General features: G+C 42.3%; 1 protein-coding gene across 1 annotated transcript in view; it reads left to right on the forward strand.

Moving 5' to 3' along the window:
- CFTR (CF transmembrane conductance regulator) overlaps window positions 1–27,085 on the forward strand; it is a 268,329-nt gene that overhangs the window by 161,601 nt on the left and 79,643 nt on the right. Inside the window, exons 19-22 of the mRNA XM_069764852.1 lie at window positions 5,870–6,020; window positions 11,161–11,388; window positions 13,727–13,827; window positions 17,048–17,287. Coding sequence (XP_069620953.1) covers window positions 5,870–6,020; window positions 11,161–11,388; window positions 13,727–13,827; window positions 17,048–17,287 — 720 coding nt within the window. The remainder of the gene's footprint in view (window positions 1–5,869; window positions 6,021–11,160; window positions 11,389–13,726; window positions 13,828–17,047; window positions 17,288–27,085) is intronic.

The raw sequence follows: 27,085 nt of genomic DNA on the forward strand, positions 1-27,085 counted from the left end.
GTGGAGCCGCATATTCATCACTGTAATGTGCGGCACCACGTGACCGCTCATACAGGAAGAGCTGCGACGCTGAGAGGATGGAAGTGCCAAGAGAGCTGGGTAAGTATTTTAATGCCAGTGGGCGGGTGCACAGGGGGTGGGAGGGGGCAGATTCCCGGGAACTTTATTTTAACAACAACAACAACAAAAAAAAATTTTTCATTCCTTCTTTCCAGCGAACGCTGCTGGAGAGAAGAAATGAATGGGGCTTCAGCACCACAAGCTGGAGGGACAGCATTTACAGTAGCGCTGTCTCCTGCATGGCACACGGACTGCACACGGACAGCATCTGTGTGCGGTACGTGTTTTACACGGACCCATTGACTTTAATGGGTCCGTGTGATCCGTGCGTTCCCACAAACACTGACATGTCTCCGTATTTTCCAAACGGACACACGGTCCGTGAAAACACGCTGACATGTGCAGAGACACATTGATTTTAATGTGTCTAAGTGGGTCAGTGTCTCCGGTACGTGAGGAAACTGTCACCTCACGTACCAGAGCCACTGACGTGTGAAACCGGCCTCAGAAAGTTTTCTCACCCACCCTAGTTCTTCTGTGGCAGTTTCTATTTACTTTGGCGTCCTGTGGTGCTTTCTTGTCCCATGTGACCATTGCAGCCTGTGAGCTACTGCAAGTTTCAGGCTACATTCCCATGAAGCAAAAAATTCCACTACGTATTTGGTATCTAATCCATAACTAATCCACATGTGTTACTTGCAGATTTTGTGGTTTTGGCTGCTGCACTCACCCAACTACATTTATTAAGCAATGAAAAGAGTGAAAACTGCAATAAAAATCCACATAATAATGAGCATGCACAGATTTGAGATCTGCACCATGCTTTCATTTTCGCACTGATTTTTTGCCACAATGTGTAACTGAGCTTTTAAAAAAGCTATTAGCTTATACTACTGTAAATTGCTGCTTATTTGCGGTGTTGAGTCTGTGCAGAAAATCTACAGCAAATTTGTGACATGTGTACTCAGCCTAAGGCTACTTTTCGCACTTCCGTCTTTTTAGATCCGTCACAATGCGTCGTTTTGGGGAAAAAACACATCCTGAAAATGTGCCCCCAGGATGCATTTTTTCCCATAGACTTGTATTGCCGATGGATCGCGACGTATGGCCGTACGTCGCGTCCGTCATGCACTGGATACGTCGTGTTTTGGCGGACTGTCATCACAAAAAAATCGTTCAAGGGAATGTTTTTTTGTACGTCGCATTCTGCACTTTGGAGTGCGCATGCCCAGGCGGAGATCTCTAGCTCCTTCCCGGGACTTTAGAATGGGCAGCGGATACATTGAAAAACTGCATCCGCTGCCCACATTGTGCTGAATTTTAACAACGTCCGTCGGTATGTGGTGCCGACGCTTAGCGACGGCCGCGTACCGACGGAAATGTGAAAGAAGCCTTAGGCTGCCGTCACACTAGCAGTATTTGGTCAGTATTTTACCTCAGTATTTGTAAGCCAAAACGAGGAGTGGAACAATTATAGGAAAAGTATAAGGCCGGGATCACACACAGCGAGATACGGCCGAGTCTCGCAGGTTAAAACCAAGCTCTGGCACTGGCACTCCAGAGCGGAGCGTGCGGCCACAGAGCAATACATGGAGCTGCACGCTCCGCTCTGGAATGCCGGTGCCAGAGCTTGGTTTTAACCAGCGAGACTCGGCCGTATCTCGCTGTAGTGTGATCCCGGCCTAATAGAAACATATGCACCACTTCTGCATTTATCACCCACTCCTGGTTTTAGCTTACAAATACTGATGTAAAATACTGACCAAATACTGCTAAAGTGACGGCAGCCTAACACTCAAAGAGGACTGAGCAGAGGTACCATGGAAGAACCAGGGAGGTGAGTATAGTGTACTTTTTTTTCTTAAGTCTTAAAGGTTTTTTTTTTCAGTTGCCACCTTTGCTGCGGCTATAGGGTTAATCTCCAGAAAAATATGGAACCATTTTTTTTGTATGTATTTTTTTTATGTTAACAGACAAGCTATGTGGTGGAAGTTTATTAGGTAATTAATAATGAGCATATAAGAGATAACCGGCTGGCCTAATTTTGAATTCCTTATTAAACTCAGCGGAAAACCGCTGCGAAGACGCATACACAACACGTGCACATAGCCTTGACGGGTCGGTCAGAAAGACTGGCCCAATGCACACGTTTTCTGCACAGGATCCGTCATTTCAACGTCTTGCAGATTTGGAAGACAGAAGTGTGAACGAGGCCTTAGCTGAAAGTAAGGTAGGGTAGTAACATATAGTCCAGGTAAAAAGAGAAAAATATGCGGCACTCACTCTTTTTACCTGGACTTATATTCAGCTTATATGCTTGGTATGCAGAGCACCTTATACCCACCAGCTTCGTGGCACCTGCAGTTCGGCTTCTCATCAGAGTCTTATTCCATTAGAACTAGTTTGCCTCTAGTGCCGTTCATTTCACTCTCCGTTTATCTGAGTAAGGCCGGCGTCACACACAGCGTAAAACAATACGGTCCGTATATTACGGCCGTAATACGCTGAAAAGTCCCCCAAAAAATGGTCCGTTGCTCCTCCGTAGGCAGGCTGTGTCAGCGTTTTTTGCGCATGGCATCCTCCGTATGTAATCCGTATGGCATCCGTACTGCGTGGTTTTCTCGCAGGCTTGCAAAACCAACATACCGCTATAGAAGTGATCCATGTGTCCCAAAAAGAAAAGAATATATATATATATATATATATATATATATATATATATATATATATATGTCAGTAGACACATATATGTATATACATTAATACTTATTCCAGCGCTATACAGCTTGAAAGCCGGTAATTCAATTACCGGCTTTTTCTTTCTCCTTCATAAAACCCGACATGATTTGAGACATGGTTTACATACAGTAAACCATGTCTTCTCTCCATTTTTTTTGCAGATTCCACACTACTAATGTCAGTAGTGTGTATCTGCAAAATTTGGCCGTTCTAGCTCTTAAAATAAAGGGTTAACTGGCGGAAAAAATTGGCGTGGGCTCCCGCGCAATTTTCTCCGCCAGAGTAGTAAAGCCAGTGACTGAGGGCAGATATTAATAGCCTGGAGAGGGTCCACGGTTATTGGCCCCCCCCTGGCTAAAAATATCTGCCCCCAGCCACCCCAGAACAGGCACATCTGGAAGATGCGCCTATTCTGGCACTTGGCCACTCTCTTCCCATTCCCGTGTAGCGGTGGGATATGGGGTAATGAAGGGTTAATGCCACCTTGCTATTGTAAGGTGACATTAAGCCTAATTAATAATGGAGAGGCGTCAATTATGACACCTATCCATTATTAATCCAATTGTAGTGAAGGGTTAAATAAAACACAAACACATTCTTTAAAATTATTTTAATGAAATAAAAACAATGGTTGTTGTAGTATTTTATTCAACGCCCAATCCAGTCACTGAAGACCCTCGTTCTGTGAGTAAAGAAACATAATAAACCAACAATATACTTACCCTCCGCAGATCTGTAACGTCCAACGATGTAAATCCTTCTGAAGGGGTTAAAACATTTTGCAGCAAGGAGCTGTGCTAATGCAGGCTGCTCCTCGCTGCAAAACCCCAGGGAATGAGGCTAAAAATAGATCAATGATCTATATTTAGCATCATTTGCGGTGAGGCGCCCTCTGCTGGCTGTTCATAGATCGTGGGAAATTACCTAGAAAGCTCCCTGGCTCCCTGGCTTTCTAGGTAATTTCCCACGATCTATGAACAGCCAGCAGAGGGCGCCTCACCGCAAATGATGCTAAATATAGATCATTGATCTATTTTTAGCCTCATTCCCTGGGGTTTTGCAGCGAGGAGCAGCCTGCATTAGCACAGCTCCTTGCTGCAAAATGTTTTAACCCCTTCAGAAGGATTTACATCGTTGGACGTTACAGATCTGCGGAGGGTAAGTATATTGTTGGTTTATTATGTTTCTTTACTCACAGAACGAGGGTCTTCAGTGACTGGATTGGGCGTTGAATAAAATACTACAACAACCATTGTTTTTATTTCATTAAAATAATTTTAAAGAATGTGTTTGTGTTTTATTTAACCCTTCACTACAATTGGATTAATAATGGATAGGTGTCATAATTGACGCCTCTCCATTATTAATTAGGCTTAATGTCACCTTACAATAGCAAGGTGGCATTAACCCTTCATTACCCCATATCCCACCGCTACACGGGAATGGGAAGAGAGTGGCCAAGTGCCAGAATAGGCGCATCTTCCAGATGTGCCTGTTCTGGGGTGGCTGGGGGCAGATATTTTTAGCCAGGGGGGGGCCAATAACCGTGGACCCTCTCCAGGCTATTAATATCTGCCCTCAGTCACTGGCTTTACTACTCTGGCGGAGAAAATTGCGCGGGAGCCCACGCCAATTTTTTCCGCCAGTTAACCCTTTATTTTAAGAGCTAGAACGGCCAAATTTTGCAGATACACACTACTGACATTAGTAGTGTGGAATCTGCAAAAAAAATGGAGAGAAGACATGGTTTACTGTATGTAAACCATGTCTCAAATCATGTCGGGTTTTATGAAGGAGAAGGAAAAAGCCGGTAATTGAATTACCGGCTTTCAAGCTGTATAGCGCTGGAATAAATATTAATATATATACATATATGTGTCTCACTGACATATATATATATATATACCTATTCTATGTGTACACATTTATTCTATCTATTCTACTGTAAGCTGTCAGTGTGATTTTACTGTACACCGCACTGAATTACCGGCTTTTCTCTCTAACAGCGCTGCGTATTTCTCGCAAGTCACACTGCTTGTCCGTGTGTAATCCGTATTTTTCACGCTTCCATAGACTTTCATTGGCGTATTTCTTGCGCAGTACGGTGACAAACGCAGCATGCTGCGATTTTGTACGGCCGTAGAAAGCCGTATAATACTGATCAGTAAAATACGGCAAATAGGAGCAGGGGCATAGAGAATAATTGTGCCGTATTTTTTGCGAGTTTTACGGACGTAGATTCTGCGCTCTTACGTCCGTAAAACTCGCATGTGTGACAGCGGCCTTACATATAGTGCTGCTAGGTGTAGTAGTTACTCCCTCGTGCTTGAGGGGAGATCGAAAATTCTCTCTGCCACATGAGAACCCCACAAAATTCTCTCTGCCCTATGAGAACACAGGACTCATACAAGTCCCTTCACAGGGCTACAGGATCTGCTGGTTACACCTCCGTAAGCACTGCAGGAATATATTGGGTTACACTGTGGGCAATGACATAGGCATCTATTGTGTGGATTGATTCACCTATAGGCAATAAGTTATAACATCGCATCATGTTCTCATTCACTTTATGCAGTTAATAGCCCTCTGTGTCTGTACTGTTACATACTTAGGCTGATAACCAGTTCATGCAGCTTTACATGAACACCCGAGCCTTACACTATGGCTGGTCCAAACAACGAAAGCAATTACCATCCACCTCTCGTGTCTCCCCTTTTCCTATAGATTGTAAGCTTGCGAGCAGGGCCCTCATTCCTCTTGTATCTGTTTTGATCTGTGTTTGTTATTCTGTAATGTCTATTGTCCTTACAAGTCCCCTCTATAACGTAAAGTGCAGCGGAATATGTTGGCGCTATATAAATAAAAATTATTATTATAAATTATTATCTATTAAATGGGGGCAGTGCAGGATCTAATACACTTAAAGTAAATATTTAAATAGTAGATAGTGTGATTATACTGTAGCGGAGCATGTTCTGTGGTGAGTGTCTTTTGAACAAACACTTCTTTCCATGTGTGTTTTTGTTAAGCAGTAATCCATGTTAAAACATTCTATCTTTTCTCTTTCCAGTTGGTGCTTATAGTCATTGGGGCAATCACAGTGGTTTCCATTTTGGAGCCTTATATCTTCTTGGCTACCGTTCCTGTGATTATTGCTTTTATCTTATTAAGATCATATTTTCTGCATACTTCCCAGCAATTAAAACAGTTAGAATCTGAAGGTAAGGACAACAGAGGAACATTATCTAAAATGCATATATACCTTTCCTGTTGGCAGAATGCTATCTACTCCTCTTCCAACATTCATTTATTCTTCCTAATATACATATTGATTTAGGTTGTTCACATGGAATTTAGGGAGGGTGTTTTAATACTGATGTTAATAGATGAGGATTGACAGGGCAATTGTTCATAGAGGCCCACACCCTAAATTCTTCTGTGCTCACAGACTTTAAGATCGTAGGTGTGAAGTGTGCCAACTAAAGTGCAGATACAGGTAGTTAGCTATGACACCAACATATAAAATTGACCTTCTCAACATATATAAATATTTATGTAATGCTGACCTTAAAGCCCTTCTGTGCATTAGGGAAAAGCTAGTCTAAGCCGCTAGAGTTAAGGTACCTTCACACTGAACGATATCGCTAGCGATCCGTGACGTTGCAGCGTCCTGGATAGCGATATCGTTCAGTGTGACAGGCAGCAGCGATCAGGATCCTGCTGTGATGTCGTTGGTCGCTGCAGAAAGTCCAGCACTTTATTTCGTCGCTGGACTCCCGCAGACATCGCTGAATCGGCATGTGTGACGCCGATTCAGCGATGTCTTCACTGGTAACCAGGATTAAACATCGGGTTACTAAGCGCAGGGCCGCGCTTAGTAACCCGATGTTTACCCTGGTTACCAGCGTAAAAGTTAAAAAAAACAAACACTACATACTTACCTTCGCTGTCTGTCCCCGGCGCTGTGCTTTCCTGCACTGGCTGTGAGCGCCGGCCAGCCGGAAAGCACAGCGGTGACGTCACCGCTCTGCTTTCCGGCCGCTGTGCTCACAGTCAGTGCAGGAAAGCACAGCGCCGGGGACAGACAGCGAAGGTAAGTATGCAGTGTTTGTTTTTTTTAACTTTTACGCTGGTAACCAGGGTAAACATCGGGTTACTAAGCGCGGCCCTGGCGCTTAGTAACCTGATGTTTACCCTGGTTACCGGCATCGTTGGTCGCTGGAGAACTGTCTGTGTGACAGCTCTCCAGCGACCAAACAGCGACGCTGCAGCGATCGACATCGTTGTCGGTATCGCTGCAGCATCGCTGAATGTGAAGGTACCTTTAGTCACCATCCAATGTGCTGGGGCCTCCCGACTCTTTCTCACCAGGTAATTTGAGGGTAGAGAAGGATAATGCATGTTAAATGGAATCTGTCAGTAGGATTTCACCCCCCCAAACTATTTATATGTGAATGTATCTGTTTCAAAGACAAGTCCAGCAATATCTTTACATGGCTAGTCCGTTTCCTCTGTTACTGAGAAGTCAGAGTTTGAATTGATATGCAAATGAAGATGAAGAGCTATTTATAGATCTGACTTCTATGTCACTCCAGTTCTATTCCCCACTCACTGCTGTCTTCTTCTGCTTGTCTGGCAGCTCCTTTGATTGAAGTCACATAGCATAGAGACTGTTAGTCAAGCAAGGGGAGACAGTGCAGGGCAGGGAATAGAGCTGGAGTGACATAGAATTCAGATCTTCAATCTCATTTGCATAATTCAAGTGCTGATTTGTCAATAATGGGAGTGGACTGCCAGTGTAAAGGTATTGCTAGACTTGTCTTTGAATGAGTTAAATGCATATATTAATTGTTTGGGGGTAAAATCTGGCTGACAGTTTTCCTTTAAATTTCAGCACCCAATCTGACATATTTTACTCTTCCTATTGAAACCTCATAAATGCTTGGCAAAAATTAGCATGCATGTGTATCATGGGTTGGTAGCATAGAAGCCGAGCATATTTCGCCAACAATACACATGCATGATGTATTCTGCCAGGCGTTCATGTGGTTTGTATTAGAGATGAGCGAATCTTTTAAGGTTCGGTTCGGAATGGGGAACATCCCAATGTTCACCGAACATGATCTATGAATGGTTCTAGTAACATACCCAAACGCCAATGACTTTAATGGAAGGCAAAACCAAACTATTAGACAATACCTTCAGGGGGGCCAAAAGCTGTCAAAACAACTAAAATTAGGGACAGACACCAGGAAAAGTGGCATCAGTTGACCCATCAATTGCACTATAAATAAATAATAAATAAAAAAAATTACATGGGTTCCCCTGTATTTTTGATAACCAGCCAGGCAAAACTGACAGCTACGGGCTGCAACCCTCAGCTGTCTGCGTTAACAAGGCTGGTTATCAAGAATAGAGTGGTCCTCACGCTGTTTTTCTTAATTATTTAAATTCAGGCAGCCAAGCTAAAGCTGATAGCTCGGGGCTAGTATTCTCAGGCTGGTAAGGGGCCATGGATATTGTCCCCCGCAACCTAAACATAGCAGCCCACAGCCGCCCCAGAAATGACGCATCTATTAGATGCGCCAATTCTGGTGCTTTGCCCAGGTCTTCCTGCTTGCCTTTTGGTGGTGGCAAGTGAAGTTCATATTTGTGGGGTTAATGTCACATTTGCATTGTCCGGTGACATCAAGCCCATGACATACAGCCAGAATAAAGTCCTTTTGATTAAAAGAGTGACACAGATTCCTTTAATGAACCTAAATTAAATCATACCTGTGTCATCACCCATTCCACTGTAGCCATGGTCTCCTGTAATAAATCAAAGATAAAAAAAAACAACCATGTTCCTCACCTGTTCGTCATTCGGTACCATAATGTAATCCATGTCTGGGGATAAACAGGTTTCAACCTGGACTGTGCCAAGATGTGACCGTCCAGGCTGAGAACCACTGAGGAATGAGCTGCGGTGAGCACATCATCAGTGACCAGCGGTGACATCATCAAGGTTACCTTACCGCAGGTCAATGAGGCTGCGGTCCCAGCCTGAACTGAGGTGACTTCGGTGAGATGACCACTAGCACAGGGAGAAAAAGTCAACATTAGCAACAGTGCTAGCAGGGAACAGTGATGTGAGCTGTCTTCACTTCAGCACCCAGCGCAGGAGAACAACGTGAACAGTATCGCTGATTCCCAGGCACCAGTACGTGTCACACTGATGACACCGGGATCAGTGTGCATGTGTGCTGGACGTTTTGCAGCCCGTGCTGCTACCAGAAACACAGACGTCTGAAAGAGCACTTAGTGAACTCGGTCATTTACCAAACTTATACGACTTTTGCAGATTTTTAGGAAAAAAGCTTGGAAATACGAACTCTAATCTGAATGTGCAACATTCGTGCCGTATTTGAGATTGGTGAACATTTTCTTAACAAGTTTACTCATCTCTACTTTCTATGGAGTAAAGCAAGTCAAAGCTCTATTAGATGTTTAAATTTAACATGCATGTTCCTGCTCCCTTCCAACATTATCAGTCTTCTCATGATTTTATGTAAGGCCTGTCCCACACATCCAGATAATTCTGGTACCGGAAAAATCGATACCGGAATTATCCATGTCCGTGTGTCCGTGTGCTTATGTAGCACATCAGTGTGGCACACGTGCGGCAGTTAAGCGCTGTCCCCTGCGTGCGGTGCTGAAGCCGGTATTCATCCCTTCTTCCCAGCAGCGTTCGCTGGAGAGAAGGAATGAATAATCTTTTTTTTCTTCTTTTCCCTTAAAAATAAAGTTTGTGCGTCCCCTCCCGCCTCCCATCCCCTGTGCGCCCAACCCCCCCCCCCCCCCGCTTGCCAGGAAATACTCACCGACACCCAGCTCCAGCGATGTCTCCTCTCAGCAGCTGCAGCCTGTGCTGTGTGAGCGGTCACGTGGTCCCGCTCATTACAGTGAGGAATATCCGTCAAAAATTGTTTGTCCAGCTGCCAGAGACAACGGACAAAGTAACATTTTTTGTGTATGTCGAAAAAACGGATAGCGACGGATCTGTCGCCGTCCGTTGTTTGCTTGAATGGAAGCCTATGGCGCCAGATCAGTCAAATGACGGAATGACGTTTTCTTTAACTGAGCATGCTCTGATCCAATTAGCCAGCTCCACTAGTCGGATCTGTTCAAAAAAACGGATCTGTCGCATCAGTTTTTCACAACCTGCAACGGACCCGTTGATCCGTCCAGCCAACGGATTGTGACTGACGGCAAAACACTGATGTGTGAAAGGGGCCTAAGATTTTGATCACTGTGTATAATTATAGTTTATAAAGTATTTGTACTAGATTACAATTTATCAGAATACTGATATTATACACTAAGTAGAAAATTATGCTATAATTCTAAAAAAAACAGTGCTTTGACTGACAGTAAATTGAGACTCCTTCGGTAGTGGCTTATTTTCTTAGCCAACAAAAGGATTGGCAGTCTGAGATTCTTATTTCTCCATACATCATCTGTGATGAGTCAGGGATCCATACATATTAGACAGTCAGCTGAGTACATCAATATCGGTGAGTATGGCAGACGTTAGTCAAGGGGTATGGGGCCTAAATACTTGCAGAATTTTTATGGCTGGATCCATGAAAAGTTGCAATCCCTCATGGACATGACCATTTGTGAGATGCATGAGACTACTAATCAACATCAGTATGCCTTCATATTCATAAAGAGTTGTTTTTTTTTGCTGGTTTCCATTGTTTCCTGTGGGACACTTATCTACGTATGTCTGGCACCTCATGAAGCCTGAACAGCAGTGCATAGAGGGTTGTCATAAGCTCTAAGGCCAGGTTTACAAGAGTTTATTCGAAAACGTACGTAACACATGTTTGCCTGTGTGAATAGCCACATAGCCTAACATACAGTAGCTCCTTATTAACATGGCCTCATATCTGTACATTGATCCATATTAGGCACAAAAATTTGATGTGATGGTGAAGAAAAACACACAGTGTGAAGGCAGCCTAAGAGCTGAAACAGTAACATAAGTGATCATTTTTTTAATGCCCATCCCTTAAATTGCAAAATTAGTGTAATTTCCTCAATTTTTGTACAACTGTAAAATTTGTATTGCCCCACATGGAAATTCACAATTACCAGCAGTAGTAGGTTGTAAAGCATGTCCAATTATGTTTCACACAGGTGTAACAGATTGTCTTGCCATTACGCACTCACATTATTTTAACCAACTCTTAAATATTGGATGGTTTTGCACCAGCCTAAAATCTGAGTGTCTCTCGCAATCTTTCTGTTTATAATATTTTTTTTGTGAAAATGAAGTGATGCATGTTAATAAATAAATTCCTTTTCCATTCACAGCACGCAGTCCAATATTCACTCATTTGATAACCAGTTTAAAAGGTTTGTGGACTCTAAGAGCTTTTGGACGGCAGCCATATTTTGAAACCCTTTTTCATAAGGCACTAAATTTGCATACAGCAAACTGGTTTCTCTACCTGTCCACGCTTCGATGGTTCCAAATGACTATTGAAATGATCTTCGTCATCTTTTTCTGTGCTGTTTCATTTATCTCGATTGCGACATCAGGTACAGTATACCATGAATTACTTTTACAGTTATTCAGCTATTACGGTACGTAAAATATAAAATATACGTAAAATATTAGAATTCTGTCAAAAATTGCTCAAACATTTGCTAAATAAATTGTGTTCCAATTTTATTTTTTATTTCATTGCTCCATCACTATATGGCGCAGGCTCAGGAGCTGAGCCTGCTCTGTACAGCTTGGTTGCCAGCTATATTTCGTGGCTCAGTAGAGCTGGAGTCCTGGGTTCTAATCCCACCTTGGACAACATCTGCAAGGAGTTTGAATGTTCTCCCCGTGTTTGCTTGGGTTTCCTCCAGGTTCTCCAGTTTCCTCCCACATTCCAAAGACATACTGATAGGGAATTTAGATTGTGAGCCCCATCGGGGACAGTGATAATAATGTGTACAAAAACTGCAAAGCACTGCAGAATATGTTAGCGCTTTGATTCCATCAGTTTAACCTCTTAAATGCTGCTGTCAAGCATGACAGCGGCATTAAAAAGTCCTCCAACATGGCGGTTGTCTCAGTGGTCACCATACCAGCTGAGGGCGTTCTGAAAGCCTAAATGTCAGCCATGATAATACTCCTATGAAACCCAACCTGTAGCTGGGCATCAAATGAAACCAGGAATTGTACAATAAACTGCAATACTTCTCTATATCAGTGTATGGTATGGTCAAAAAAAGTCAAGTTCCCTGATGGGAATGATAAAAATTGTAAAAATACATTAAAATATTTTAAACAAATATTAAAAACTAAAGGGTTAAATCACCAGCCTTTTTTTCCATGCTTAAAGAGTAAAATGAAAAAACTAAGAAAAATTAAAATAGTTGCCATTGCCACATATGTAATCGCCCAAACTGACAAAATAGAAAAATATTTATCCCACACAATGAATATCAAAACAGACAGAAAAATAAAATTGACATGCAAAAATGGCTTTTTTCTGTTACTCTTCACCCCCAACTCACACATCACAAAAAAATAAAATTCAATAAAAAGCGATAAAAATGTTATCTGTACTTTATGTCTGGCGACAGAAATAAATGAGGGATGTCAGAAAATCGTGCTCTGAACCAACTTTTTTTTGTCAATGGAATGGTAAAAAAAATATGTATATTGGAAAACAAGAGAAAAAAGCGCAAAAATGAAAAATTCTCCTATTCTTGGTGAGATAACAAATTATAAAGTAGCTAGAAAAAGGAAGCCTGGCTTAGAAGAGTCATAAATTGTATTATTATGGTAGACGTTCAGCTCTTTGGGGGCCTCTATGTACACCAATAATACGTAGTGGTTCACATTCTTACTGTATGGTAGACTATGGTAGATGTGACCATCTAAAAAAAGATGGACAGCAAATGAATGGAAGCCAGATGAAGTACAAAGTGCACAGGAAAAATGTGAACCCAGCCTAAGTTGGCATGAGGATGAGAAATGCTGTATGCCCTATATACAGCTTTCACCATTTTCATACATTTAGTTTGCTGTGTTTGTCCTAAGTAATTTATTATTTATTATATTTGAGTCATTCATGTGACAACATGTGGTCATTGTTTACAATAAAGGGAATCTATCAGAAAGGTCAGACCCCCTGAACGGTTTATATGGGCATGTAGGTCAAAGAAAGATAAATGTATTAGTACCTTTATGCTATTCTTTGCATAAATCCTGAGAAATGCATGATTTTTCAAACTCCAAATTAAGTTTTAAGTGCTTTGTCACACCTAGAGCACTTAGCGAAACTCTGTCTCCTGAGGTTATTTTCATCCTTAGCTCCTCTCACTCTTTGAGTGACAGCTCAATGTGGCTGTGACATCAGGAGCCACCCAATAATATAGCGCCTGCTTAGATCACCACTTTTCTTGCTGTTGCAGTTAGATACCCCGTTAAAGGCACTGGCTCGAGTGTTCTACTGTACATGCGCTGCCCAACCACACTTTACACCCACACATGCCAAGCATCCTCTATTCTCTACTCACGAGAAGGCTGGGCAGTGCATGCACAGTATTATGTACTGAGATGGGCATTTCATTATGAAGTTAACATGCGCCACTTAATAATATCAGATGCATCCTATTTTAGTTCACTAAAGTTTGCCATCTAATTTTATTAAGAGGTACATGCTTCTCAATAACTTTGATACATCTCTCTGGCTGTTGATGAGCCAAAAGTCAGTGCATCTTACATTTGCCCTGTATTTACACCAATTTTGGTATTAAGTATATCAGGCTGATGGAGGCATCCTACCACTAAGCTAAAATATCGGTGAAAGCGGTGAGCAAAAAAATTCCCACGAGTTGTTTTAGTCAGTCTTTATGACCATGTCATGCCTTTCAGGTGCTGGACAAGCGAAAGTTGGAATTGTTTTGACTCTGGCCATGAATATCATGAATACTCTACAATGGGCAGTAAATTCAAGTATTGATGTGGATAGTTTGGTGAGTAAATACTGGAAACATTAGTCAGCCTAGACTGAAGATGTTTTGTGATTAGTGACATTTTTAACATATATAGGCCCTGATTCATCAAGATAGGCAAGAAAATCAGTGATTTGGTAGAGTCAGGTGTTTCTGATTTATGAACGAATGTGCGCCTCTTTATGAATCAGGAGAGTCTGATGAGCGGCATACGCCAGAATTCTGTCAAAATTGCTTTGATTAATCATGGCCATAATTTTCTCAAAATTAAAGGGGTTGTCCAGTCCAAATCAATAAGTCTTCAGTCACTCTGAATGACTGCAGACTTATCAATCCTCCCAGGGCACACCGGTTTCAGACCTGGGACCAAGGGGTATGCATGCGTTTTACATACTCCTGGCGAAAATGAAACACCAGGACAGGGTGGTTAGTATGTCTAGCATATACATCCATAGAGAAACCCGCAATCACAAATGTCTCATCATCCTAAGTAAATACCTAGCCCTGGGTTCCTTACCCATATCGCAGTATCAGGTGGTCCACACAGTGCAGCCCCACTGGTGTTTCGTTTTCCCATCTACTTATACAGCACGAAGCACTTTACTTTTTATGTATTTAGCAGTGTTAGGAGGTCACATGGTCTTTGTTCTATCTTGCTTTCCTCGCTGAGCATGTAACAATTTTGTGGATTTGCTATGTAAGTTTTGTCTTTTGATATAGTATGTAATAAATGTATATCTTTTTACACTACTTTGGATATGTACTCCATTTTTCTCTGGGTATGATGATTTATATTTTGGAGTGTCCTCTTAGATTTTTGGTGTGGTCTCTCAGTAGCTCATCAACTTGGTGTTGAGCATAAATGAGAGGGTTAATGTTATGTTTTCCATTGTGGGCTGTATTTACTAGATTGTCAATATATACACTGCTCAAAAAAATAAAGGGAACACTAAAATGCCACATCCTAGATATCATTGAATGAAATATTTCAGTTGCAAATCTTTATTCATTACATAGTGGAATGTGTTGAGACTAATAAAACATAAAAATGATCAATGTAAATCAAAATGAATATCCCATGGAGGTCTGGATTTGGAATGATACTCAAAATCAAAGTGAAAAATCAAATTACAGGCTGATCCAACTTCAGTGGAAATGCCTCAAGACAAGGAAATGATGCTCAGTTGTGTGTGTTGCCTCCATGTGCATGTATGACCTCCCTACAATGCCTTGGCATTCTCCTGATGAGGCGGCGGATGGTCTCCTGAGGGATCTCCTCCCAGACCTGGACTAAAGCATCCACCAACTCCTGGACAGTCTGTGGTGCAACATGACTTTGGTGTATGGTGCGAGACATGATGTCCCAGATGTGTTCAATCAGATTCAGGTCTGGGGAATGGGCGGGCCAGTCCATAGCTTCAATGCCTTCATCTTGCAGGAACTGCTGACACACTCCAGCCACATGAGGTCTGGAATTGTCTTGCATTAGTAGGAACCCAGGGCCAACCGCACCAGCATATGGTCTCACAAGGGGTCCGAGGATCTCATCTTGGTACCTAATGGCAGTCAGGCTTCTTCTGGCGAGCACATGGAAGCTGTGCAGCCCTCCAAAGAAATGCCACCCCACACCTTTACTGACCCACTGCCAAACCGGTCATGCTGAAGGATGCTTCAGGCAGCAGATTGCTCTCCACGGCATCTCCAGACTCTGTCACGTCTGTCACATGTGCTCAGTGTGAACCTGCTTTCATCTGCGAAGAGCACAGGACACAAGTGGCAAATTTGCCAATCCTAGTGTTCTGTGGCAAATGCCAAGCATCCTGCACAGTGTTGGGCTGTGAGCACAACCCCCATCTGTGGACGTTGGGCACTCAGACCATCCTCATGGAGTCGGTTTCTAACCATTTGTGCAGAAATATGCACATTTGTGGCCTGCTGGAGGTCATTTTGCAGAGCTCTGGCAGTTCTCTCCTTGCACAAAGACTGAGGTAGCGGTCCTGCTGCTTGGATGTTTCCCTCCTGCGGCCCCCTCCACGTCTCCTGGTGTACTGGCCTGTCTCCTGGTAGGCTTCCAGCCTCTGAACACTATGCTGACAGACACAGCAAACCTTCTTGCCACAGCTCGCATTGATGTGCCATCCTGGATGAGCTGCACTATCTGAGCCACTTGTGTGGGTTGTAGAGTCTGTCTCATGCTACCACAAGTATAAAAGCACAATCAACATTCAGAAGTGACCAAAACATCAGCCAGAAAGCATTAATACTGAGATGTGGTCTGTGGTCCCCACCTGCAGAACCACTCCTTTATTGAGTGTGTCTTGATAAATGTCAATAATTTCCATCTGTTGCCTATTCCATTTGCAGCATGTGAAATTGATTATCAAATAGTGTTGCTTCCTAAGTGGACAGTTTGATTTCACAGAAGTTTGATTTACTAGGAGTTCTATTCTCTTGTTTAAGTGTTCCCTTTATTTTTTGAGCAGTGTATATTTCCCCATATTCTCACAAAAATGACATACTGTACATGGACGATCAGTGCCGGATGAGAGGCTGTAGTTCTATTCAGTATTATGTCACGCTTGCGTTCATTCTTTCCCTTTTCTAAAATTCACTAAAAAAGCAGCACTATATGATTGTGTAGGGTTTTTATCATTACAAGTCTACAATTATTGCCTATGCCCATATTTCAGATGGCCTGCCTAAGGCCTCATTCAGACATTAGTCATTTTTTATATACCGTATGTACGGTAAATAACAGTCTGAGTTTTATCAGTGTTTTGGATCTGAATTCCATCAGTATTTAAGCAGTGTCAGTTTTACCGTCAGTGTTTCATGTACAAATATACAACTTATAAATCGTCTCCTGTACATTACAGTGTTAATCATAGACAGTTCATCGATTGTACATTGACCCCATCCATGATTTTCACAGACTTCATGTTCAATTATCAAAAATGGACACATTACTCTGTTTTTTTTTTTTGGACACATGATCTCCAAAAAATACATGTCAATAACTCCATAAAATGGCTACGTTATCTATCCGTGAAAATCAAAGATGGAACATGTACGTTAAAACAGGATGTCTGGATGAGGCCTTGGACATCTTTGGGTAGTCATCCTGTTTAGCACCTACAAGTATCTGCTTTGTACATAATCAGTTGTGATGTTGATACTTTACATTATTTCACATTTGTAATCCCAAATCAGTAAATCAACAAAGTTCATTATTTTTTTTAAGATGCGTTCAGTTAGCAGAATCTTTAAGTTTATTGATCTCCCGAGAGAAGATATGCCAAGTAACAATAAAAATACGGAGAATTTGTCAGAGGTTCTCATCATTGAGAATGAATACACCAAGAAAGATCCAGACTGGCCATCTGGGGGTCAGATGACTGTTAAAAACCTGTCTGCTAAGTATGAGGAAGGAGGTCATGCTGTTCTGGAAAATATCTCATTCTCAATTAATCCTGGTCAAAGGGTAAGATCAATACTGAGTTAATATGTGATTGATACACTACTGTAATGCTGACATTTCATTTAACTCCTGGGCATGATGCAACATATTAATAATAATGATTAATAATTGTATTTATATAATGCAGTACTTAGCATATTCCGATATGCGCTAATTAAATCTTTGACAAACATTTTTTTGGAACCTTCAAAACAAATTTCATATATGCAGATGTTTGATCTCTAAATTGATTACATATCTCATGATATAAATGTATAATCTTGATGAGAATAGTTTTTTCACATTTTGCAGTCAAATAGTATTTGGTGTCTTTATGAAAATACTACATTTTGCTGTCTAAAATTCTAGTTAGCTTCTGTATAAATTGCTAATATGTGTATTTCATCATTTTAATTTATAGTGAGTGAATTAATTTTAATTTATAATATGTAACCTTACATTTAATAATGCCATATTCTTTTACAACTACTTGCCTGTGAAAAACAAATAGTGAGGAATTATATGCTTAAATCCTGCACCAATGATGTGGCTTATGGAAAGTACTTTATTAAACCAGATTGACTGAAGGGATTGATCTTTTCTTCAAATAATCCATTAAAGGCCAAAAAAAAAGAAACCTATGTAATTGAAATGGGAACAAAAAATTTGGATAATGCGTGCATTATATTATGCTCTGTGCCTCTTGTCTCGCTTCTCTTCCACAAGCTTTTTTGAGTTTGTACTTGTTCCTCTTAGGTTTTAGAACTCTATTTCCACATTTATTCACACAAATATATTCACGTGACACATCTCCGCAGAATTACCACCATTAAAAGGGTGATCTGAAACTAACATATAGTTTAATCCTAAATCTCTAATGTCACACTCATAATCTAATATCTTTTCTAATATATTTTAATTAAAAAGTCACTATCTTTCCCTTACTACTCTGACTGCTTTATTTTTTTACCTACTCCCTGTATGACAGAAAGTTTGTTTGAGAACCTCCAGTGATGTCATGTAACGGGCCTACACGGGGTTATACTGTGCCTGTGACATGTGGTTCTCCACACCCGCCTCCCGCCTAATTTACAATAGATCACAGGTACCAGTTTTTCCCCCCAACACACACACATATATATATATATATATATATATATATATATATCTCTATATCACAGTATAAACTCAAGGGTGACCGGTGGCTGAACGAAGTTACTGCATGAACATCATTTAGAACAGAAAACATCAGGATTAAATTACTGCATCATCACTGTTTCTGATAGAAAAAACATCACCATTCCACACTCCACCCCACTTACAATCTGGTGTCCCGATGTGCTGTTACTGTAAAGTTTTGGAACTCCTAGAGTGAAGCCGCAGATCCGCGACAACGAACCTCCCAAGGGTGAGCTAGCCAGGTGGACCACCCCCAATGCAGGGAGCGTTAGGGGCAGGCCCAAGGGAGACTATTGCCACAGAAGCTGGCACCTGGGGACAGGAAATAGGAGGTTCAAAAGAGAGAGGGAGAGCATGGTTCTGACTGAGCGAGAAAAGACGTTGGATGGACTGGTGTGGACTGGAAAGAAACGAGACAAGAAGATAACTGAAAATGATGCAGACACAGGGATGGCTAGGTGAGACAGAGGTGGAATGTGATATAGAAGATGCTAAGCACAGCCTAAATAGGGGAGGTGCACAGTCATAGGTGCCCAAACCTGAACGTATACAATATAAAGTGACTAGCACACTCCAGGGTGTTGTGATGCAAAAAAGTGGGGATTTATTACATACAGTAAATCACAAACGTTTCGGTCGATACTGGACCTTCATCAGTGTGCTACAAAAAAGGAATTATATACAGAACAAAAAACAATAAATGTGTTGTACATATGAAAGACAAAAACAAAACAGAAACAAAAGTATATACATCACGGAGACACAGGTCATAAAATGAGGAGAGAGAACAATGACCCTGGAGGACATTCAACTTGCGTGGATACAGGTGTATATATATATATATATATATACATACATAATTCTTTAAATCATAGGCTGCAAGTTCTAACATGGAAAAGCCGTTGGTACGCTGAGGACATAGGTCCAAGAGGGAGTGTGAGAGGACTACTTTGTGGAACACGAGCGGTGAAGTGATATGCCGAGGGGAGAGTTGGTGTACAGTGAACACATACCTAGGTATAATTGTATACTTGTATGGCCCCAAAAACAATAGACTACTCGGATTTGCATCTAGAGATGAGAAAATGGGGTTACGGTCACAGACACTAATGGTGCCGAGTGTGTGTGGAGCTAAATAAGGCTACCTACCAATCAGACATGCTGGAAAAAAAGCAACAAGCCGGGAAGAAACAGAACCAGGCTGGTCTGTGGAGTAATGGTGAAATAATAATGGAAATGTAAGACAAGATGCTATTATGTGTACATGGAGAGTAATAAGGAGGGGTACATACCAACTGACGGTGAGTCAGAATAATGGGTGGCACTGAGGCTCAAAAGAGCTGTCTGTAGGAGGAGGGTAAAAATCTATTGTTAATGTACTACTACAGAGACCATGTAAATTGTACCGCCATAAGTTGCAGAGTGACGCTGAGAGACTTACCAGTACGCCAGGACACTAGGGATAAATGCGGTATCCACCGCTAATAGAGTGTGTGCAGGGATTGCCGGCATGGCCCTTTATATAGTGGGGCAGAGCACATAGTGTGCTGTGTAAGCTGGCAAGACACAGGAAGGGGTGGGGCGGTGATGACATGGGAGTCAGCTGACTAATGGGGGCGGTGATCTGAGCGCTCCACTGACAAAAAAAAAAAAAATATTAGAGGTGTATTCCAGCTGCTGGGATGAGGTGTTAGCTGACCGCAGAGGGCGGTGATGTGAGCGTTCCACAAATGGAGGTGCATTCCAGTTGAGAGGAGCAGTGAATAGCCGTGCATTAGTGGTGGCCGAAAGGTGTCACAAAACGGCAGTGGAGAAGTGAAGTCAGAGTGGGCGATTCTGTGAAAAAGAGCAAAGATAATTACTATGCTATATTGAACACATTAAGCAGCAGACATGATAACTACATTGGAATATACCAAACGTGCAATATTGATACCGATATAGATGCAAACCAAGGGGTTATACAGGTAAAAAAACTGGGTTATATTACAGACCTGGAGAATAGGAATAACAATAATTATTGTTAGCAAAAAACTCACAGTGAGTTGCGGGGGTGAAAAGGACAACCCCTTAATTATGGGATATACAAGACCCAAAGATACTATACCATAGCATAATGGTTGCATGATAAAAAAAAGGTGCACTTAGGTATAAACCTGATGAAAGAAACCATATGGGGCCACTAAAGATAGAGGTACTCCTGTCAAGGAAACAGAACTGCAGGTTATAAATAATATGATAACAAAATGTAGAATCATAAGGCAACAATAGCACATTGATGTTACAGATGATCAGAAATTGGATTTTTAATTTCAAATGAAGGACATTAGTTCGTAATCCCTGTTGAGACCTTTGGGACTTAAGGTGTTAAGCTCGTGTATCCAATAAGCCTCCCTACGCTTCAGTATAGTAACTCTGTCTCCCCCGCGGCGAGGTGGTGTGACCTGTTCGATTATTTGAAATCTGAGTTGGGACAGGTTGTGGCCTTTCTCTATAAAATGAGACGGTAATGGGAGCATGAGATTTTTGCACCGAATGGTGGACTTATGTTTAGATATACGTGATTTTACTGACTGAGTGGTCTCGCCCACATATAAAAGACCACAGGGGCATTTGATCAAATAGACTGCGTAATTAGTATCACAGGTAAAAAAGTTGTTGATTGGGTATCTCTTTCCTGTGTGTGGGTGATGTATGGTATTGCCCCGCAGTACGTTGTTGCACTGATTGCAACTCAGGCACGGGAAGGTACCCGTTTTGGGGTTGGCTAGAAAACGCTGAGTTGGGCCAGAGTGTGTGGGGCCAATGTCTGCACGGACTAGGTTATCCTTGATATTACGCGGTCTTTTAAAGCATGGGAGAAAAGGATGTTGAAATTCTTGGATCGTGGGGTATGCTTCTTGAAGAATATGCCAATGTTGGCGAATGGTTCTGTGTAGTTTATAAGCTGCAGGATGGTACTGGTGTACAAATGGGATCCGTGACGTAGCGGATATCCTGTCTCTGGTAGTACTGTTGGCCTGGGCGGTATCAAGGATACGTGGTGGATAACCCCTTTCACGGAATTTTGACCTCATCTCAGTTGTTCTAAGGTCTTTGGTGGCAGGGTCTGAGACTATTTTTGATACCCTGTTTAGTTGTGATTTGGGAATAGATTTTATCATGTTTTTGGGGTGGAAACTACTGTAATGCAACAGACTGTTGCGGTCCGTAGGTTTTGAGTATAAATCTGTTGACAAATTCCCATTATCATCTTTGATGACCAATGTATCGAGGAAACTGATTTGGTGAGTGTCATACGTCATCGTGAAATCCAATCCGGGCCACGAGGTCCTAAGAACTTGAAAAAAGGCTTGTAGGGTTCTAAGATCACCCCCCCAGACACAGAAGACATCATCTATATAGCGCTTCCATGTCAATGCATGGCTACGAAAGAGATCTTGAGTGTATATAGATGTGTCTTCGTAATGGGCCATGTAGGCATTGGCATATGGAGGTGCCACGTTCGAGCCCATGGCCGAGCCCTTTATTTGGAGATAGTAGGTGTCTTCGAACAAGAAAAAGTTATTATTCAGAACGATAGACAGGAGCTCACAACACAGGTCAGAAAGATCGGGGTTCATGTGATTAGTGGTGAGTAGCCAGCGGACAGATTGTATGCCATTTGTATGGGGTATGGACGTGTACAAGTCCTTCACGTCAAAGGATACTAGATAGGCGTCAGGAGGGACAGGGGATATGTTCCTAACAGTTTCCAGAAAGGCACCCGTGTCAAGAAGGAAGGAAGTGGTGTTCCTAATGAGGGGTGTCAAGATCTTTTCTAAGTAGATAGAAATGGGAGCCAAGATCGAATCAGTAGATGCCACAATGGGTCTACCAGGTGGATTATGTAAACACTTGTGGATCTTGGGTAGGATGTAAATTACTGGTGTAATCGGATGTTTCTTAGTCAAAAAGGCCCGAGTTTTGCAATCTAGGATGCCCCGGGTTTGAAACCCATCTAGAGTTGTGCGGATGACATCTTGGATGGTTTGAGTGGGATTATAGGAAAGTTTTTTGTATGTGGTAGTGTCGCTGAGTTGGCGGTACACTTCATTCTTATAAAGGGTTTTGTCCATTACCACTATGGCCCCACCCTTATCTGCTGGCTTGATAATGATGTCCTTCTCTTGTTTTAAGGATGTTAAGGCCTGTCTCTCGGTAACGGAAAGATTTGAAGGGTAGTGGATCCTACCTCTATCCGTGTCGTTCCTCAGTTTTTGAAAAGATTTGTCTACAAATTGGATGAAGGTCTCAAGGGGATGTGACCCTTTTGGTGGCTGATATGTGCTCTTATCACGTAGCCCAAGGCTAGCTGCAGTAATCCCTATAGGTGCCATGGCTTGTAGGTTAGGGGGTGTTGCATGGTCTGTATGAGCAAAGTGTAACTTGAGTCTTAAGGATCTGTAGAACTTCTGCAGATCCATATCCATTTGGAACGTGTTGTGTTTGTAACTCGGACAAAATGAGAGCCCTTTCTGTAAGGCGCTGTGTTCAGCTACCCCTAGAGTTTTGGAGGAAATATTTACGACTAACGGTTGTGTACCTGAGATCGTGTCACTCTCGCAAAGTCCATGTTTCTGGGTCCTGTGAAGCCCCCGTCTGGCCCTCTTCTTTTGCCTTGTCGTTTCTGTCGGCCTAAAAAACGACCCGGATACGGGTATCTGCCAGGTCGCTCTGGATCCGAATCTGACGTAGTGTAGTCTACTGATGAATGGTAGCCTTCCTGCCTGGAAGGTTTTCTGGAGGTAGACTTGTCCTGCCATTGGTACACTCTATTTAGTTCATAGTCCTCAAGGTCCCTTTGGAACTTGGTCCTTTTTTTCAGCTCGATGTCGCGGCGATGTAGACTGATGTTAGAATCGATTTTCTTCTTAAGGGAATTAAATTCGTCAACCGATATGGTGGAAGAGAGTTGACTCTCGAGATTCTTGATCTGTTCCTGGGTGGTAGAGATCTCCTTGTGAAGGTGTTCTAATGTTAGGACCATAAGATCAAAGGAGCATTTGTTTAAAATCAATTCAAACTTAGTACAGAATTCAGTGGAATTGCTAAATAGGGTGGGACGGAGTGAAACCCTTAGGCCCCGGGGAATCCTCTGAGCTTTGAGATACTCAGTTAGAGTGGCCCCATGCAGTTCGAGATTGGTGCAGCGTCGGAGTTCGCGCTCCCAATCCCTACCCCGTATTTCACAGGGGGGGATCTTAAGGAAGTCGCTAGGAACTTTGGACAACGCGATAATGTTGGATGTCTCCTCTGGGTTATATGAAAAGGTTAAAGCTGACATGACAATGTCGGCGTGCTGAGCATATGGGAAGATACTGTGATATAGAAGATGCTAAGCACAGCCTAAATAGGGGAGGTGCACAGTCATAGGTGCCCAAACCTGAACGTATACAATATAAAGTGACTAGCACACTCCAGGGTGTTGTGATGCAAAAAAGTGGGGATTTATTACATACAGTAAATCACAAACGTTTCGGTCGATACTGGACCTTCATCAGTGTGCTACAAAAAAGGAATTATATACAGAACAAAAAACAATAAATGTGTTGTACATATGAAAGACAAAAACAAAACAGAAACAAAAGTATATACATCACGGAGACACAGGTCATAAAATGAGGAGAGAGAACAATGACCCTGGAGGACATTCAACTTGCGTGGATACAGGTGTATATATATATATATATATACACATACATAATTCTTTAAATCATAGGCTGCAAGTTCTAACATGGAAAAGCCGTTGGTACGCTGAGGACATAGGTCCAAGAGGGAGTGTGAGAGGACTACTTTGTGGAACACGAGCGGTGAAGTGATATGCCGAGGGGAGAGTTGGTGTACAGTGAACACATACCTAGGTATAATTGTATACTTGTATGGCCCCAAAAACAATAGACTACTCGGATTTGCATCTAGAGATGAGAAAATGGGGTTACGGTCACAGACACTAATGGTGCCGAGTGTGTGTGGAGCTAAATAAGGCTACCTACCAATCAGACATGCTGGAAAAAAAGCAACAAGCCGGGAAGAAACAGAACCAGGCTGGTCTGTGGAGTAATGGTGAAATAATAATGGAAATGTAAGACAAGATGCTATTATGTGTACATGGAGAGTAATAAGGAGGGGTACATACCAACTGACGGTGAGTCAGAATAATGGGTGGCACTGAGGCTCAAAAGAGCTGTCTGTAGGAGGAGGGTAAAAATCTATTGTTAATGTACTACTACAGAGACCATGTAAATTGTACCGCCATAAGTTGCAGAGTGACGCTGAGAGACTTACCAGTACGCCAGGACACTAGGGATAAATGCGGTATCCACCGCTAATAGAGTGTGTGCAGGGATTGCCGGCATGGCCCTTTATATAGTGGGGCAGAGCACATAGTGTGCTGTGTAAGCTGGCAAGACACAGGAAGGGGTGGGGCGGTGATGACATGGGAGTCAGCTGACTAATGGGGGCGGTGATCTGAGCGCTCCACTGACAAAAAAAAAAAATAAAAAAAAATAAAAATATTAGAGGTGTATTCCAGCTGCTGGGATGAGGTGTTAGCTGACCGCAGAGGGCGGTGATGTGAGCGTTCCACAAATGGAGGTGCATTCCAGTTGAGAGGAGCAGTGAATAGCCGTGCATTAGTGGTGGCCGAAAGGTGTCACAAAACGGCAGTGGAGAAGTGAAGTCAGAGTGGGCGATTCTGTGAAAAAGAGCAAAGATAATTACTATGCTATATTGAACACATTAAGCAGCAGACATGATAACTACATTGGAATATACCAAACGTGCAATATTGATACCGATATAGATGCAAACCAAGGGGTTATACAGGTAAAAAAACTGGGTTATATTACAGACCTGGAGAATAGGAATAACAATAATTATTGTTAGCAAAAAACTCACAGTGAGTTGCGGGGGTGAAAAGGACAACCCCTTAATTATGGGATATACAAGACCCAAAGATACTATACCATAGCATAATGGTTGCATGATAAAAAAAGGTGCACTTAGGTATAAACCTGATGAAAGAAACCATATGGGGCCACTAAAGATAGAGGTACTCCTGTCAAGGAAACAGAACTGCAGGTTATAAATAATATGATAACAAAATGTAGAATCATAAGGCAACAATAGCACATTGATGTTACAGATGATCAGAAATTGGATTTTTAATTTCAAATGAAGGACATTAGTTCGTAATCCCTGTTGAGACCTTTGGGACTTAAGGTGTTAAGCTCGTGTATCCAATAAGCCTCCCTACGCTTCAGTATAGTAACTCTGTCTCCCCCGCGGCGAGGTGGTGTGACCTGTTCGATTATTTGAAATCTGAGTTGGGACAGGTTGTGGCCTTTCTCTATAAAATGAGACGGTAATGGGAGCATGAGATTTTTGCACCGAATGGTGGACTTATGTTTAGATATACGTGATTTTACTGACTGAGTGGTCTCGCCCACATATAAAAGACCACAGGGGCATTTGATCAAATAGACTGCGTAATTAGTATCACAGGTAAAAAAGTTGTTGATTGGGTATCTCTTTCCTGTGTGTGGGTGATGTATGGTATTGCCCCGCAGTACGTTGTTGCACTGATTGCAACTCAGGCACGGGAAGGTACCCGTTTTGGGGTTGGCTAGAAAACGCTGAGTTGGGCCAGAGTGTGTGGGGCCAATGTCTGCACGGACTAGGTTATCCTTGATATTACGCGGTCTTTTAAAGCATGGGAGAAAAGGATGTTGAAATTCTTGGATCGTGGGGTATGCTTCTTGAAGAATATGCCAATGTTGGCGAATGGTTCTGTTTAGTTTATAAGCTGCAGGATGGTACTGGTGTACAAATGGGATCCGTGACGTAGCGGATATCCTGTCTCTGGTAGTACTGTTGGCCTGGGCGGTATCAAGGATACGTGGTGGATAACCCCTTTCACGGAATTTTGACCTCATCTCAGTTGTTCTAAGGTCTTTGGTGGCAGGGTCTGAGACTATTTTTGATACCCTGTTTAGTTGTGATTTGGGAATAGATTTTATCATGTTTTTGGGGTGGAAACTACTGTAATGCAACAGACTGTTGCGGTCCGTAGGTTTTGAGTATAAATCTGTTGACAAATTCCCATTATCATCTTTGATGACCAATGTATCGAGGAAACTGATTTGGTGAGTGTCATACGTCATCGTGAAATCCAATCCGGGCCACGAGGTCCTAAGAACTTGAAAAAAGGCTTGTAGGGTTCTAAGATCACCCCCCCAGACACAGAAGACATCATCTATATAGCGCTTCCATGTCAATGCATGGCTACGAAAGAGATCTTGAGTGTATATAGATGTGTCTTCGTAATGGGCCATGTAGGCATTGGCATATGGAGGTGCCACGTTCGAGCCCATGGCCGAGCCCTTTATTTGGAGATAGTAGGTGTCTTCGAACAAGAAAAAGTTATTATTCAGAACGATAGACAGGAGCTCACAACACAGGTCAGAAAGATCGGGGTTCATGTGATTAGTGGTGAGTAGCCAGCGGACAGATTGTATGCCATTTGTATGGGGTATGGACGTGTACAAGTCCTTCACGTCAAAGGATACTAGATAGGCGTCAGGAGGGACAGGGGATATGTTC

The sequence above is a fragment of the Ranitomeya imitator genome, chromosome 4 (genome assembly GCF_032444005.1).
Source record: "Ranitomeya imitator isolate aRanImi1 chromosome 4, aRanImi1.pri, whole genome shotgun sequence".
Classification (NCBI taxonomy): domain Eukaryota; kingdom Metazoa; phylum Chordata; class Amphibia; order Anura; family Dendrobatidae; genus Ranitomeya; species Ranitomeya imitator.